This window comes from Monodon monoceros, unplaced genomic scaffold (assembly GCF_005190385.1).
Source record: "Monodon monoceros isolate NGI ecotype Baffin Bay Population unplaced genomic scaffold, NGI_Narwhal_1 Super_Scaffold_18, whole genome shotgun sequence".
Taxonomy (NCBI): domain Eukaryota; kingdom Metazoa; phylum Chordata; class Mammalia; order Artiodactyla; family Monodontidae; genus Monodon; species Monodon monoceros.
In genome coordinates this window covers 35014063-35031514 of record NW_021703774.1, presented here as the reverse complement: position 1 = coordinate 35031514, position 17452 = coordinate 35014063, and the positions used below count along the sequence as shown (strand labels likewise).

Here is a 17452-nt window from a genome sequence, read left to right as displayed (position 1 = left end):
GTGAAGCAGACTGTGTACAGGTTCAAATTGGGGGTCTTTGACATCTCTAAGGTAGATCGGTTTCCAGTTCAGTTTCAGAGTCCTGAGGGCATCTCTAATACATTCTATGATTATAGCTATGGTTCCCACAGCTGGCTGGAAATGAGCTGGTAAGGGTTAAGACATGAAGTAACTCTTAACTCCCCAAATTCCCTTTTCTGGGTTGAAGTCCGTGCCTATGTCAATGAACTGAGATGTGTTTGTGTGTGTGTGTGTGTGTGTGTGTGTGTGTGTGTTTATGTTTATGCCAATGCGCATATATTCACACTTCTGTTTTGGTCAATTCCAGAGCCTACAGTCAATTTCACATCTACCTCTGGGATCACCCCAGTCCCTGGAACCATGAACTCTTCTGTCCAGTCACAGACCTCTTTAGCCACCACAGTGTCTTCTACCCCCATCAACTTTACAACTTCAGAGATGACCTTGCAGCCCAGCATGTTACCTGGAAATATTTCAGATTCCCCATACAATAGTACCAGCCCTGTGACATCTCCCACTAACCCCTATACATCATTTTCTCCTATCCCAAGTACCATCAAGGTGGGTGAATCAGGCCAAAAATGACAGATTGCCCCCTCACTTCATATGTATGCAAGCTCTCTCTTCCCCTTAACCTCTGCTTATCCCAACCAATGAATTTGGGTCATATAGGAGTTAGCATGAAAAATGTGCAGCATAAATATTGCTAGAAGGGATAGAAAAGGGAGGAGAGGGGTAGAGTTGGGTAGCAAGGCTGATCTGTGCCGTGGGTACTATATTTCTAGGAAGTAGAGAGTAAAGAGGATACTCAGAAATCCATCTAATTCTCTGTGGTTCTTTCCAGTACCTCTTGGTCTAATCTTTGACTAGGGTACCACTCGCCTTTGGGCATATTTGGAAACCATCTTCTACTTAATGGCGCTGCTTTTCCCAAAATGTTTAGGGCAAATACCATTTCCTCTATGCAAGAGGGTTTGGTGGTATGCCAGGAGTAGAGAGGCAGTGAGGAACTAGGCAGAACAGGGATGTTGAGCTCAACCTGCCTTTCTCAGCCTTGGGGCCTGTGGCTATCAACAGCTTTCAGCAGGAAGAGTAGAAAATGTGATGGCATGGAGCCTGGGGGCAGGCATGGGGGACCTGCCTGGTTTCTGTTTTTAAAGGAGCCAGAATAGAAATCTGGAGAGTCCTAAGGGACCAGGAGGAAAATGAGTGTCACCAGGATCTGCCTGGCCACCTCATTATCTGTTTCGCTGCAAGTGTGTAATTCACTGGAGGGAAAACAGCTCAAAGGGGAAAAGATCCTCCCCTCTTCCATTTCTGTGCCATCCAAGCTAATGTTTACCAAGGTCACAAATAGCTACTTGCCTGCAAGCCCAGGCTAGTAACAAGTTTTGATCATCTGATGGGTTAGGAAGTGAGGTAAAAGAAGAATATGACATAAATTCCTAGTCTCCTAACAAAATGTTTAAATTTCCTTTCTTTAAAGCCTCTTTAAAGAGTATCTCACAGAAATCAAACCAGAAAAGAGGTGGGGAAGAAATGAGGGGCAAAGATGCTGGCTTATTTACTTTTTTTTTTTTTTTTTTAATACAGGGAGAAATAAAATGTTCCAGAGTCAAAGAAGTGAAATTGACCCAAGGTATCTGCCTGGAGCTAAATGAGACCTCCAGCTGTGTAAGTCAAAGCCCCCACCTCCATCCCCAATTCCTTACCCCTCCCTCTCTTCCCAAAATTCCTTCTGAATGTCCTGAAGGCAAGTCTTGGACTGATGGACTTGGGAGAGGGTGGGGGGAGTTTAACATGGACAGGCTACTTTGAATACTGAGCTTTGGATTTAAGGAGTGAGAGGCCCCATCTGGTGGACAAAGAAGGCAAAGACAATTTTATTTAAATTTACTTTTTTCCCTCCTCTTTTGTACATTATATATATATATATATATATACACACAGATTTAAGTTTGCTTTTATGTTAAAAAATTCTTCATGAAATATAAACTAGTCACCTAAAATATCAGTTTATTTATTATTATTTTCATATAACTCTTTAATATACAAAGAGTTTTTTTGCTGTAAATGCTGCATTCTCCATATAACCATTTCCTAGCATTATTTATTGCATGATCCTCTCCTTTATTGATTGGAATGCTTCCTTTAGTTTGTATTAAGTTTTTGTATGTCCTAGGGCATGTTCTTCAGAGAGATTTTGTATGTTTAGTTTGTCTTTTTTTTTTGGCCTGTTTTAAATTTTTTAATTATTATACTTTTATATTACGGCACTTTTAATATCCAGACAAGCAGGTCTTTGCTTATTACACTATAAAAATGAAAGGCTTTTTTCATCTACTCTTTTAGAAAAACTTTAGAAACACCTATTCAAGATTCAAAAAAACCACAAAACCATTAAAATTTTAATTGGAACTGCTCTAAAATCCCTCTATTTTTTTCTGGTTTTCTTTGGTATTGTTCAGTATCTTCTTTTTTTAGTTTTTAAAATGTTTTTTCCTTAGGTTTTATGGATTTCTTAAGGTTTATTTATAATATAGATTTTTCCATGATATATTCCAATTGATTTTTCTGGTATATTGGAAAGTCCGTTGAGTTTTTAATATTTATCTTGGGTCTAGTCATTTTCTTTAACTTGTTTATTAATTCCAGGAGCTTTTTAGCTGATTATTTTTCATTTTTAACATAAGCTATTGTGTTATTTCTCATAATATGTTGCTTTTCTCCTTCTTTTTAGTAGTTATGCCTCTTCTTTCAGTTTCATGTCTTATTGCATTGGTAAACTGTACAGCATGGTGTTAATTTTTAATGATGATAGCAGACCTCCTTGCTTTGTTTCAGTAAATCCAATTTCCTGACAGTAACAATTTCCTGGATGAAGGATAAGATGACAGGAAGAGTGGTATTTACTCATAGGAAAAAAAAAAAACGTTTTCTTACAAGGTGGGAATCCATTTAAGGGAACCATATATATGATGTGTGACATGCATAGATTGGAAAGAGCCTGAGCAAATACTGTAGTCTGTAGAGGGCATTAAGTTACTTATTTTGTCCACTCTGACTGTTGGTATCTTATTCATGATTATCAGTTGGGTCATTGTGACTCACAGGTCTTTTAAAATAATACCTAAGAAAATTATTTAACTTACAATTTTAAAAAACAACACAAATTTTGAAGACATAGGTTCACACAATGGAATAACTAAGTGCAATCTGCAAAATAGTTAAGCATGAATATACAACGTACAAGTAACATTCTGTGTGTTTCTGACACTGATTTTCAACTCTAGTCATTTAAAAAAATTTTTTTGCCCAACACTTTGCTAATTATAGCCAAGAAAAATGACCATCTTCTCTCTCTCTTTTTGTATCATCTTGGTTGAGCACTTATTTTCTTGTGCATCACAGTGGTCTGTGCCAGAATGCTAATTCCTTGTTCGAACGATTTAGAGCTAACTGCAGAGGATTCATTCTAAATGTCTGTCCACTGCTCTTCAAAGTTCACATTTAACGAGGGTCATTGTACAAGACAAGTGCCAGAAACTTACTGCTACTCCAGAAATAACTCCTCTTTCTGTGCTGCAGTCTGTTTCTCTCTGAGGTCTTTACTGTCTACTCTATTCTGTGCCACAGCTAAGGTCTGCACTCTACTCAGTTTGGAGAGGATCTGCAAGTAGGGATGTGAAAAGATAGCAATTCCTCCAATATCCTAAAGAAGGCTTCTGCACCGCCCATGATGAATCAACTCTATGGCAGCACCTGTGTAGTGCTATTGTTTTCCTTTTCCTTCCACCACCGTCGATACCCCTGTCTTCCTAAGGGTTCCTCTTCCCCAGCCCCCAAACAGCATTGCCTCCCAAGGTAATTTTCTTCAGTCAGCAATCCTTGTTCCAGAATTTTGGGCCACAGCTCCTGATTGTGTCCCAGATTCCTTTTCCTTGAGTCCTACTGCATGCTTGTCTGATAATCAATCTGTTCCAAAGTGGTGTAGTGTCTCCTAATTTTCCTTAGGTTGCATTTGTACCTTTGGTGTCAGAGAGCCTTACCACACCGGTTCTAATCAAGGGAAACTCAGGCCTAATGAGAAGCATGAAAGACATGGGTTCCTCTAACATCACATCCTTGAGTACTTATGTAATGTTCTTATGCTCTTCCATCTAGTATATTCCCATAACAGAAGTATGCATGCATTGTTCTCAGCTATCCAGACACTCATTCTGCACTGGTACATAGTGAGTATCCTACCTGTTAGCTCTTGCTATGGGGATTATTTAGGCCTGTCTTCTGTACATGCATTCTGTAGACATTTCTATCCCAACTACTCTCCTTTTGCTCCTCATACTTCACCTCTAGGCAGAAATCACCTATTTCAGCCAGAGGGAGGGAAGGCAATCCCACTCTTCTGTCAAGCACCTGTTACCACATCTCAGAATCTTCATTAGCAGAACGCGCCACCCTATGTCTGACTTTCATTCTCTCCACTGCAATATCAGGTTAATTTAGTTTTTGTGGTTGTGGTTTCCCATATAATTTCCAAAACGTGAGATTACTTTATTCTCTTATGCTATAGCTATTGGTCCAGGGGAATCTACCAAGGAATCATTTTAATGGTGGTAAAATACACATCATATAAAAATTTACCATTTTAAGTGTACAGTTCAGTAGTGTTAAGTACATTCACATTGTTGTACAATCAATCTTCAGAACTCTTTTCATCTTCCAGAACTGAAACTCTCCACCCATTAAACAGCTCCCCATTCCCCCCCTGCTCCCAGCCCCTGGAAACCATGATTCTACTTTCTGTCTCTATGAATTTGACTACTCTAGGTACCTCATATGAGTAAAATCATATAGTATTTATCTTTTTGTGACTGCCTTATATCACTTAGCCTAATGTCCTCAAGGTTCATCCATGTTGTAGCATGTGTCAGAATTTTCTTTTTTAAGGCTGAGTAATATTCCATTGTATGTTCATACCCCATTTTGTTTATCCATTCATTCACCTATGGACACCTGGGTTGCTTCCACCTTTTGGCTATTGTTAATAATGCTGCTATGAACATGTCTGTTCAAATATCTCTTCAACACTCTTATTTCATTTCTTTTGGGTATATACCCAGAAATGGAATTGCTGAATCATATGGTAGCTCTATTTTTAAAATTTTGAGGAATCGCCATACCGTTTTCCGCAATAGCTACACCATTTTATATTCCCAGCAACAGGGCACAAGAGTTCCAGTTTCTCCACATGCTCACCAATATTTGTTATTTTCTGCTTTTGTGATAGTAGCCATCTTAATGGGCATGATGTGTGTTTGATTGGCATTTCCTAACGATTAATGATGTTGAGCATCCTTTCATGTGCTCACTAACCATTTATATATCTTCTTTGGAGAAATCTCTATTCAAGTCCTTTGCCCTCCAGTTTGTTTTTCAGAACTACCTTTCTTCAGAAACACATATGTTTATATGCAGAAGTTGTATTTTCTCCGCTAGCTCACATCACCCTTGTTCTGTCACATTTACTTCATTGGAGGCAGGTTGCCTCCAGCCTCCAGATAATATCCCCAGCCCTCGCTTTCCTTGCCCTCTGCCCCAACACTGAAGGTCAGTTTCCATGCAGAAAAAATAACTTACAGACGGAGGGCTGATGAAGACAGTGTGTCTTCTGGAAAGAGCCTGAGATCTGGGACCGCCTAACTTTTGGTCAGCTGCCCACTTGTGTGACTTGTAACAGGTCCTTTAATTACTCCAGTCTCTATATGAAAATAGGTGTTTTAGCTGCATTGTCAAATTCACACCACAGTCAATACATTTATTGAAAGAGAGGGTGGGAGGGACAGAGAGGCGATTTAGCCTAGAATCTTAACATTGGGAAATATCTTAACGTTCATTTAGAAAAATACCTGTCCCTCTCTCTCCCAACTCCCATGCTTAATATGCTTCTTTAACATGTTAAGAGTCTTTGCAAAGTTTGAGAATGCTACTCTAGAAAGGTTAGGTGGTTTTATTATGATTATTATTTTTACAAAGTAACATGTGCAAGCAGATGTAGTTAGGGGGTCCACCAATCTGATTCTCATGAGCAAAATGGTGAGGCTGTGGCTTCCTCCTGCCTACTCTCCCATGATGTCCGCCCACAGCCTCCCTTGGGGGAGGATGTTTATTTCAAGCATCCGGAGGAGCATTGTGCTTTGTTCAGGATCCACCTGCTCCTCTCCAGGCCCAAACACAATTCACTGATGCTGTTGGCTTGCAGAGTGGGAGGGAGGCTGGGCACTCAATTCCCTTGAATTGAGTCCAAGAAACTAAACAAGGGGTGGAGGGACCCTGTGTAGAAGCCAAACCACTTGGGATGTTAACACGAACAACAATTCACTGAGTTCTTATTTGTTTGGTGTTATGCTCCGTGCAGTCTGGGTTCAAAATTATGTAATGTACACTCGCTCCACCCACTAAGAAGTCTTGTGGTCTCTAGTCACAGAGAAATGGCAGTAGCAGTGAGGCAGAACGTGATTAAACATCGAAGTGTGGACAGTATAGTCTACGAGGTGTTGCTCTTATTAATAGTAATAGTAACAGCTGCCATTTATCCAGTGCCGATTTGGTTCCAAGCACCTTGCCAGGCACTCTTCATACAGCAGCTCTTCAGTCACCACCCCTACTGAGTCTTCAGCTGAGGAGCCTGACACTCAGACGAGTTGCATGACTTGCAAAGAGTCTAGTTAATAGCAGAACAGGGGCTGATACCCAGTCTAAGGGAAGATAGGACTGGCTTCCCTGAGTAGGTGAGTTGGAATTGAGTCTTGAAGGATGGGAATCCAAGGGGGAAAGCCATGTTCTTCATTGCAACTCAGGGTTGTGAAGGTCGCAGGCTCACACACTCCTGGGCTTCCTTGTGGTGCTACCCCCACTCCCAAGGCCCTTCCCTGCCAGCTTCTCCTGCATACATGCTACCCATTCTTCAGGATGTTTCTGATAACCCCAAACCAGATGTATGCTCACCCTCCTTTGAATGTCCATAGCAGTTGTCTGTGCCTTTCTTAGGGTTCTTACCATGTAACCAGCTCTGTTACCTCTTAGTCTCTTGGTGCCTCAGTTTCCTCATCTATCAGATGGGCAGAATAACAGTATCCATCTCGTAGGATTGTGTGAGGCCTAAATGAGTCACCATGCATAAAGCACTTAAAATAGGGCCCGAGACATAGGAAGCATCGTTTATCTTCATGGCCATGCATATACAGTGAGAGCTCTGATCACGTGGAATTCATTGCCACACCTGTACGCCCCGCCCCCCCGCCCCCACACCTGACACACACGCAGAGGGTTTCACACAGTGTCTCATATTCGGGTCGTGATCACTGTCAGAACAGCTGAATCTGGTTGAGGCGTAGCTTCCTGGGACTCAGCAGACTGAGGAGGTGCCGCCTTGTTCGGCTTGTTTAGATTATGCAGGAGCCCTGTCCCTCTGCCTCTCTCAGGAGCAAGACACATTTCAACCAGAGACACTTCAGAAGCCCAGAATCATCCAGGCAGGAGTTTCCCTCCACTTCATCCAGAAGGCGCGGTGCTGGGGAGAGTGAGGTGCTCACGGAGAGGCGAGGCAAGGCTCTCCAAAGGGACACGAGCCCAGAGAGGAAGAAGACTGCTGATCACATCAAATGTGGAGCCCAGACTCCCCACAGCAAATGCTGTTGTGAAGAGCCTCTATCCAAGGACTTCCTTGGACACCTGCGTCGTCTATCCTTTTCCTGAGGGGGAAGCAGCCGTGGCCTGAGAATTCATTTCTCTGTAACCTTGGCTCTTGGGGACCTTCTGAGGCTACCGTTGGATTCTTCTTTCTGTGATCTGGAGGTTAGGTAGCCCTGCTCTCTGGCCTCCCCAAAGCCTTGATTTCCAGCTGGCAGGAGAAAGCTGGATGTGAGGCCAATGTTTTGTTTTGTTTTGTTTTGTTTGCGGTACGCGGGCCTCTCACTGTTGTGGCCTCTCCCGTTGCGGAGCTCAGGCTCCGGACGCGCAGGCTCAGCGGCCATGGCTCACGGGCGCAGCCGCTCCGCGGCATGTGGGATCTTCCCAGACTGGGGCACGAACCCGTGTCCCCTGCATCGGCAGGCGGACTCTCAACCACTGCGCCACCAGGGAAGCCCCGTGAGGCCAATCTTGACCTTGTCTTGTGCAGGAGCAAAGGAGCCTGGGTTTTCCTGCCTCGGGCCATAGCAGTAGGAAAATACCCAGGCTGCTTTCCAAGCTGGGAGGGCCCTCTGGCCTTGCCCTGAGGAACAGTCTTGTTCCACAAACAGGAAGCTTTCTTCTCCACGGAGGCTCAGTTCTGATGCCCCTCACACGCCCCAGCAGTTTTCCCCTAACAGGAAAGTTGTCAGAGCCGTTCAGGCATTTCCTCCCCTGCCATCTGCCATCTGGACAGAGGAGAAAGTCTTGGTTTTGATTCCTTTTCTGTGCAGGGGAGGCCACTCCCTTTGGAGGCTATTGAAATAAATCCTGGAGGTCTGAGCACAGGGTGCTGGAGGGGCACAGTCAGTGATTCCAATTCATCCCTTTTCTGGGACTCAACTGTTGAAGAATAATCAAGAGTTTGTCTTCTGAGTCTGAGTGCCTGAGTCCTATGTCAGCAACCTGGAGCAATCTGTCGCCCTCATGTAAAACTGGGTTCCATGTTTCTAATGGGAAAGGGGAATGGAAGACTAGACAAGAACACCACTTGAGTTTGAGCCATGCTCTTTGTGAGACCCCTTGGAGAGTAAGAGGGAAGGGACCGAGGATCCTGTTGCGTCTATAGTCATAAATTTGTTCTCTATTCCTCACCTCCCTTAGCTTTTCCTTCAATATTTGGGGCTGTTGTAACCTTGAAACAGAGGATTTTCTCTTCATTAGTATTGCATTATTAATGTTTTCTGGTTTTGGTAATTTCCTTTGACTTTAATTTGAATAGTATGTTTCCATGGGCGATCCTTCAGTAAGATGATGTTTCCTAAATTCATCCTCTGGCTTCTTAGAGTACCACCTAAGACCACCTTTTGGTCCTGGAAGATTTTGGAGTTTTTATCTTATTATGTTTTTGCACATAAGAAGTTTGTGAGATTTTTTTTCTTTAGCTGGAATTTTAGAAAAAAAGGATTCTTCTTGTTTTGAGGGTAACAGTGTGACTTTAATCAGAATTATTGCCTGAGACTCCGGATGCAGTTCAGAGTATACTAGTAACCTCCTCTCCTTCTCACCGTTTTTCCCTGTCATCCCAGGAGGAGTTTAAGAAGGACAATGGAGAGGAACTGACCCGAGTCCTGTGTGGGAAGCAGCAGGGTGAGGCCAGGGCCGGGGTGTGCTCCTTGCTCTTGGCCCAGTCTGAGGTGAGGCCTCACTGCCTGCTGCTGGTCTTGGCCAACAGAACAGGTAAGGGGCACATCTGTGTTGAAGTCTAGGGAGGAAGAGGGGCTGAGGTTAGAGGATCCTGGGTAGAAATCAGGCCTCTTCACTCAGAGAGCACAGATGCTAGGGAGCAGGGCTATGCTGACTTTGGGAAAGACGCCCCTGAGATGGACCCTCACCATCAGAGCATCTTCTAGAATAGTACAGGATGAGCTGTTCCAGCTTCTAGATCCAGTAACCTCTGTTTCTAATTCTAGAACTTTCCAGCAAGCTCCAACTTCTGAAAAAGCACCAGTCTGACCTGAAAGAGGTAAGCTCTGTGAGATGAGGGGTCTCAGGGGAATTCACTAGAGCAGGGGAGAAAGTAATTACCTTCTCCAGACCTGCCCTTCCTGCCTCTCCACCCTTCTCCAACAGTCCTTTTCCTTCTATGTTTGAAACAAAACGTTACAGCGCAGCTTAATTCAGAGATTCCAGTCTTAAGTCCTGTTTAGAACATCCCTGAGGTCCATGTCTTCTTGGGTTTATTCACTGTTGAGTCACACACAGGGTCTAGCATGGTCTGGGCTCCTTGTCTAGAACCCATGTTCCACAAATGACAGGCTCTCTTTTTTTGTCTCTTCTCTTCAAGCTGGGCATCCAAGGCTTCACTGAACAAGATGTCGGGAGCCACCAGAGCTATTCCCGAAAGACCTTGATTGCACTGGTCACCTCGGGGATCCTGCTGGCTGTCTTGGGCACCACGGGCTATTTCCTGATGAACCGCCGCAGTTGGAGCCCCACAGGAGAAAGGCTGGTCAGTTCTAGGGTCCAGGGCAAAGAAAATGGGAAACTAGGTCTCCTGGGGAGGTCCATGAATGCCATGGAGGGGGAGGAGAAATACCAGAAAAGGCACTTCTGTGCCCTCACAAGGGAATATGCGTGTATGCACATTACTGTATCCATGGACAAGTCAAAACAATATATAGCAGATTGGGGAGGGGGCACTAACTGGGGCCCTGGTCCCTGTGGTAGCAGATGGTTCGTGTCATCTATTTATTATTTTCCCTGGGATAGTTTAGCTGGATACAAACCAGAACAGGCTGCTAAATCAGCCACTTATTTGCAAGCATGTTAAAAGCCCACGGGCACCAAGTGGCTCACAAGGGGACACATGGAGGGAAAATCTACTCTTGACGTGTTCCGGATGAGAGAGGACAAGGCCAGGGTTTGACTTTTGGCCTCTGGCCCTTTACCTCCTCTGGGGAGGTTATTGCACCCTGGGGACTGCCTAGTTTCTGGCGGGAGCTGGCTCTTGAACTGCCGTGGCACGGTGTGGTGCCTCTCCTCTGTCCTTTCTCCTCTAGGAGCTGGAACCCTGATCGCTCTTCAGGAAGAAAGGAGTCTGCACGTGCAACCTCCATCTTCCCCTCCCACTCCCTTCCTCTTCCTCCCACCCCCCTTCCTGCTGCCCTGCTTACGAGATAATGCTCCTTTATTTATACACCATCTAGGGCGAAGACCCTTATTACACGGAGAACGGTGGAGGCCAGGGCTATAGCTCAGGCCCTGGGGCCTCCCCCGAGGCTCAGGGAAAGGCCAGTGTGAATCAAGGGGCTCAGGAGAACGGCACCGGCCAGGCCACCTCCAGAAACGGCCATTCAGCGAGACAACACGTGGTGGCTGATACCGAACTGTGACAGGGGGCGAGCGGGCGGGGCGAGACTGGGCAAAGTCTGGGGAAGGAGCCCCTCCCTGCACCTGAGCACGTGCTGTCTCCCTGCTGGGGGAGCCTCCCTTATCCTCCACCCTTTCCCACTGCACACCCCGTCGGAGGACGTTCCTGGGACCCTGCCCTGTTCCAGGCCAAGGGGTTCTCGCCACCTTGGGGAGAGACAGGTAGCTCCTGCCCTTTCCACATTCAGCTCCCCGCACCCTGCCTCTGGGCTGCTCTGCGTAAAGGTGTGATAGGGAAAGCCAAGGTGCAGAGAAACTCCTTGGGGGGGTTGAGGGCTTGCAGCTTCCACACAGGGGCCCCTTCCCTCCCCATCCTCTCTGCCTCATTATAGGAACTCCCAGGGGAAAGCACAGGCTTTTCTGGGTTGTAATTTCCTCCCAGGAGACTTTGCCTTTTACTCTTTCTTCCTTATATTTTCTTTCTCTACTTTAGGGAAACCAAAGCAATCCCTTTCACCTGCTCCTTTGTAATGATATAGCCAGAAAATCATGTTGTCTTAAACCATCTCCCTCATTCCCCTTCTAAGGCACTGTGGATTCTGTCACCAGCTCCCCTCTTGCTCTCCAAGTTCCCTGAGCTCCACAGGCCCTGCCCGCCCCCCCGCCCCAAGTTTTAGAACAATGTCCTGTGTCTGTGTGTTTGGGGTACATGTACACACATGTTCACAAATGGGCACACACATGGACACAAATGGGTGAGGGAACATAGCTTGGCCCTTATCTCTGCGGGGCCATGCAGAGCTTCTGCTTGGGCTGCTGCTTCTCCCTGTGGCTCAGAGTGGACAGGACCGTGGGACCAGATCTCTGAGCTGTGCCTCTTGACCTGTGTGCTTCTGAGGAAGACTCTTGCACGGAGGCTAGGTTCTGACCTTAACCTCTGTCTCAACGGCTTCCTCCCTCCTCTCCCTGACTCCTGGGTTGAGCTGTGGCCTCAGCCTCCCAGCAGACTCCTTTCTGTCTCTGCCTTCCCAACCCTTAATCCTTTAACTGCTCTGCAACCCATGTGGTCAGGGCCCCAGCACGTCTCCAGAGGACCCTCACCACAAGCCACCTTTTCTGTGAGTGACCCAGGTCCTGTTTTTGTTTCTGTTTTATTCCAGAGGGGTGAAAAGGGATCCTGGTTTCAATGACGGTTGGAAATAGAACTTTCCAGAGATAGGAAGATGGGGTGGATTTTTTTTTTTCCTGAATAAAAAATGGTGTGTGTAAATACTGTAATTAAAGTGATACTGAAACATATCTGTTCTGTGGTTCTGTCCCAGCCGGGTGTGCCTGAAGACCAGAGCAGCGGTTTCCCCATGAGACCTGGCCAGACTACGCAGGGACCCGGTAGGGAGGGGCTAGCCAGGGAAGAGGTGGGACCAGCTCAGGGGACACAGGTACCAACCAGGATGCTGCTTTTTGTCTAAGCCTACTAACTACTCCCCTCTCTGGGGGGGGAGACAGGGATGCCCTCAGGGAAGCTGATGTTTCTAGTCGCAGAAAGAAAAGCAGGCAGAATGCAGCGGGGTCTTCAGATTGGAGGGTGCTGAGGACTTAGGAGCTGTACCCTTCATGAACACCTTTCTGAAATAGAGGCACATTTTGGTCACCATATGCAAAAGATGCCAAACAAAGAGAAGGAGCCAGGGCCTGTGCACCCTCTATTATAGTCACACCTTCCCCATCCCCAGCTGGGGGCAGAACAGTGAAGGAGAGTATGGGAACTTCTCTTTAGAGATCTGGCTGCCAACTCCTGGAGGGGATGCTTTCCACCTCTGCCTTAAGACAGCAGCCTAACTGCAAAACCATCTGTAAGCCCCCCTACCCCCAGAGCCCAGACACCCCACCCCCAGCCCCTACCATAGGAAGTGGGGGAGGGAGAGCTGTTGGACAATCAGAAGCTTCAGGAAACGCTCCTAAGTGTGTCAACAGTGGTGGCAGCAGTTGGGGCCAAACAAAGGATCCCTCGATTCTTATCTGGCCAAAGCCAGACCTTTTCCCTCAGCAGCCCTACCCCCATTTCCCCCTTTCTTTTCTCCAACTGCTCTAACCAGAGGTTCCTCCCCAGCACTCAGGGGAGGCAAAGGGAGGAAATCTTGAGGTTTCCCTAGAAGGTGATGGCTGGGGGTTGGTCAAAGGGAAGATGGTAATCAGAAAGAGAAGTCAGGTTGGCCTCTGTCTGGTCACACATCCGGCCGTGAGAGGGATGGGAGGAGAGTCTGGCCAGGTCAGGCTGGTGGTACAGGGTACAGACTCCCAGGAAACAAGGGAGGAGGAGAAAAGGCAGCTGGGTCTTTGAAACGCCTTCAGCCTCAGGCCCAGAGGCTGGGTATATTGCCCCGAGTTTGTCAGACTGTGTAGGCTCTGGGAGGAAGGGGTGTGTGTGTGTGTGTGTGTGTGTGGGTGTGTGTGTGTGTGTGTGTGGGTGTGTGTGTGTGTGTGTGTGTGTGTGTGTTAGGGGGGAGGGTTGGGTGGCGACTGGTTCTTTTTCATGCTGGACAGCTTGCCCTGAAGGACTCATTGCTTTCTAGAAAAGCAAACTTTCCTACCTTTGGTGTGAGCATCCTAGTGTGGCAATGGCTCCACCTGCTGGCCATGCTGGGGTCCTACCGCTCAGCTTTAGTTCAACTGCCTCCATGTTGGGTTTCTCTCCACTACTGCCCTGCCCTTAAGCAGCCCCACACCTGAAGCTCATTTAAATATACACGGTCACTGCTGGAGGAGACTTGAAAGATACTTTCAACTAGACTCCCTATGGTACAGTTAAAGACAAACTAAGGCCCTGAGAGGGGCTGTAGCTGGCCCAAATCATGTAGAATTCAGGTGTCCTGATCCGAAGCTTTTCGCACTCTTCTGCTGGGACCTCAGGGTTCCTCCAGTTGGATGTCCTGAAGCTGGAGAGGACAGTGTCAGGATAGGTCTGGGGCTTCACCTCTGGAGCATTTCATCAATGGGTGCACTCCCCGGCCTGGGCAGCCAAGCAGGTCCCGGGACCTTAGTTCACTCTGCTGTACCTGAAGTCAGCCCTGGAGAATTGACCCTGGACTCTTACGTAGTTCATTATGGAAAAGCATACCTAGACGTATCTTCTGCTAGATTTTCATTTAATGGATAAAGAGGAGGATCCCCTAAGCCTGGATAAAAAGGTCGGTGATGGAGTGGCCCTTTTTTTTTTTTTTTTTGCTGAAAATGCTTTATAATAATGCAGAACAGTTATATATAGCAAACACCTTTAAAATTTAAACCTTTGAAACATTTAATTTTCCAGCACGAATACACACAAATGCTACTACGGGGGTGGGTTGAGAGTGGGGACAGGGTGGGAAGGGCAGATTACAGCCTCCATAGGGATCAGAGTTTCAACAGTGTTACTTATAAATTATAGTACATCGATTTTATTTACTGACCTAGGCAGCCAGAGGATGGAAGGATATGCTATGTGGAGTAAACACATTCATACCGGGGTGAGGAATGCTAGAGGAGACACAGCTTTTTACACAGCTTTTTAGCATTAAAAATGTATAAAGTATTTAGCAAAAGTTACAGAAAACAGACCAAACAAGCAAGTGTCTTTTGGTTAGGAAATTCCACTTCCATGGGGTTTGCTACTGTGCTCCAGTCTGTGAAAGTTCTGCCCCCACCCCCTCCCCCATCAACTCCTCTAAGTGGAACAATCCTGCCTTTCCTCTTCACATAAACCCAGTAGCAGTTGAGCAATTTAATGCAACGGGATGCTGCTTCTAATTCCTACAGCCCTCACCCAAGAAGCCCACAGCCAGCATTCAGTCATTCAGCAAGTCTTCTGAACACTTACCATGTGCCAGATACCATTCTAGAGTCTGGGGACAGAGCAGTGAACAAATCCTCAGGGACCTTACAATTCCAGTGCAGGAGAAACAAACACATTTATCTAAGCAAATCTATCCATATGCTTTCAGGTTGTATTAAGAGCTATGGAAAGTATAAAATAGATTGAAAGTAACGGTTGATATCTACATGTGGTTGTTACCCTCCAGGAGGTAAGAATTGAAAACACAGTTCATTAGAATGAAGTGGGGGAGAGATCAGGCCATGCAGAGGGAAGGGCAAGTGCAGGTGCCTGTGATGCAAACTCTGGCAAGTGCAAGAAGCTCTAGGTGAAGGAGGACGAGAAGACGGCTGAGGCTGTGTCAGAGGGAGTGAGGAGAAGAGTGGTGACAGGCCAGATTGCATCAGGCCTTTGAGGCCTCAGGAGTTTGGGCTTTATTAGCAGATGGGGAAAACCATTGGAGGATTTTGAGCAGAGAGGTAACATGATCGGATTTATATTTTAAAGGGATTGTGCTGGCTGCTAAGTAGAGAATAGAGGTAGACAGGCAAGAGAGGGGAAGCAGGGAGACCAAGTAGACTATAGTGATGGTATCAAGAGGAATGGTCATGGCTGGGAGCAGGGCGATAATAGTGGAAGTGGGGAGATGAAGTGGAATTCAAAAGATGTTTTCAAGGTAGAGCCAATAGGACTTGCTCCATCATTTATTGCTTCAAATCAACATCATCGTTATCATCATAATGGCTAACCCTTACTGAGTACTGACTGTACCAAAATTGAGATGCTGTATCAAAAATTAAATTAAACCCTATGAAGTAGGTACCATGATCTCAGAAAAAGAAATGGAAACTCAGAGAGTAACAGGGGACTGTGCCAGGGGCTCAGTGGCAGAGGCAAAGATGTACAAAATATGAGTTCACTTGAACCCACAGATTTTTTTTTTTTTTTTTTTTTGGCTGTGCCGCACGCGAGATCCTAGTTCCCCACCAGGGATCAAACCCACACCTCAGTGGAAGAGGAAAGTCTTAATCACTGGATTGCCAGGGAAGTCCCAACCCCACAGATTTTTAAATCTTGGAGAGAATACTACAAGTGCATTCAAACCAACAAACCAACAAAAATGAATGCAAGGGAGAAAGTGAGAACAGAAGAAGAGACTAAATGAGGTGCCTAATATCCAGAGGTGGGCAGGACCCCTTCTAGTGGGGGGATCAGGGGCTGGGTCATGGAGAGGCGATATCTGAGTGGGGTTGTAAACATGGATAAGAATCTGATGGCAAAAATGGGTGAGGATATTTGAGGCTGACAGAAGTACATACATATGTGTATGTGGAGATAGGGATGCAGATATGTAAAAAGTACTTTCAAAACACTGTGTTTTCCAGTGTGGCAGAAAAGTAGGATATATGGAGGGAAGCCGGGTACCAGAAAGATATGTATCACTGTTTGTGTAAAGTGTTTAATGCCAGACCACAGAGTTTAGATTTATTCATTAGAAGAGAGAGGGCCACTGCAGAGTTTCCATTTATTCATTGATGTATTCATTTATTCAACAAAATTTTTTTGAGTGCTTATTTTAAGCCAGGTACTATGCAAGGCCTGGGATAAGACACAGTCCCTCTGTCAAGCCTTTACACTTGGTGGGTGTGGAGGGACAGATGACAGAATAATTAGTGTGGAGTGTGAGTGCTGTGGTGTAGGGAGCCTTGAGGAGGAAGGGCATGGAAGTCATGCAAGGCTACCCAGAGGAGGTGACATCTCAGCTGACCCTGAGGGACAAGCAGGATTTAAAAAGGAGAAGAGGAGATATGGATGTTCCAGGGAGAGGTAGGCGCCTTGGCCCAGGCACAAAGTGAGACTGGTCATTCCAGAAATGTGAGTGGTTCTTTTAAGGCCCAAGCAAAGGATATGATTCTTCTTTGTATCTTTATTTCTATACTGAGACTTGCTATTTGTTCCTTTATTTTAAGCATATTGTGATTGCTCATTGAAGCATGTTTATAATGGTTGTTTTTAAATCCTTGTCAGATAATTCCAACATCTCTGTCGTCTCAGTGTTGGCATCTGCTAATTATTCTTCCTCATTCAAGTTGAGATTTTCCTGGTTCTTGGCATTACGGGTCATTTTAAATTGTGTCCTGGACACTTTGGGTATTGTGTTATGAAACTCTGGATCTGTTTCAGCAGGGCCCCTTTCATACTGCACTGGGCGGGGGGGTACCTCCTGGTTACCACCAGGTGCGGGTAAAAGTCCAGGATCCCCATTCAACTGTTGACACTTGTGGAGTGCTGGGTGCCTCATTATTGCTGGACCAGAGTGGAAGTTCAGCATCCCCCCTAGGACTCTGCTGATACTACCTTGATGACATGTCACTCCTTGAGTCCTGAGGTCCCTAACCTTCTTCTATTTACCTTTCAGATTTTTATTTTATATATGACGTTCAGTGTTTTTAGAAGTATTTAGCCAGAGGAATAGGGAGAAGTGTGTCTGCTTCATCTTGTCTGGAACTGGACATTCATGCAAGAAATATGAGGGAG

At 45.9% G+C, this 17452-nt stretch overlaps 1 protein-coding gene across 3 annotated transcripts in view; it reads left to right on the top strand.

Annotated features, from left to right (window-relative positions):
• The window catches only part of CD34 (CD34 molecule), a 22765-nt gene extending 10410 nt beyond the window's left edge, over positions 1-12355 (top strand). Inside the window, exons 3-8 of one of the 3 annotated variants that reach the window (XM_029229827.1) lie at positions 329-582; positions 1615-1695; positions 9282-9432; positions 9666-9718; positions 10040-10204; positions 10755-12355. In XM_029229827.1, the coding sequence (XP_029085660.1) occupies positions 329-582; positions 1615-1695; positions 9282-9432; positions 9666-9718; positions 10040-10204; positions 10755-10769 (719 nt within the window). In that variant the 3' untranslated portion in view covers positions 10770-12355. Of the gene's footprint in view, positions 1-328; positions 583-1614; positions 1696-9281; positions 9433-9665; positions 9719-10039; positions 10729-10754 lie in introns of those variants that run through there. The other 2 variants (XM_029229826.1, XM_029229825.1) reach the window with 2 other exon arrangements.
• Positions 12356-17452: the final 5097 nt, after the last annotated feature.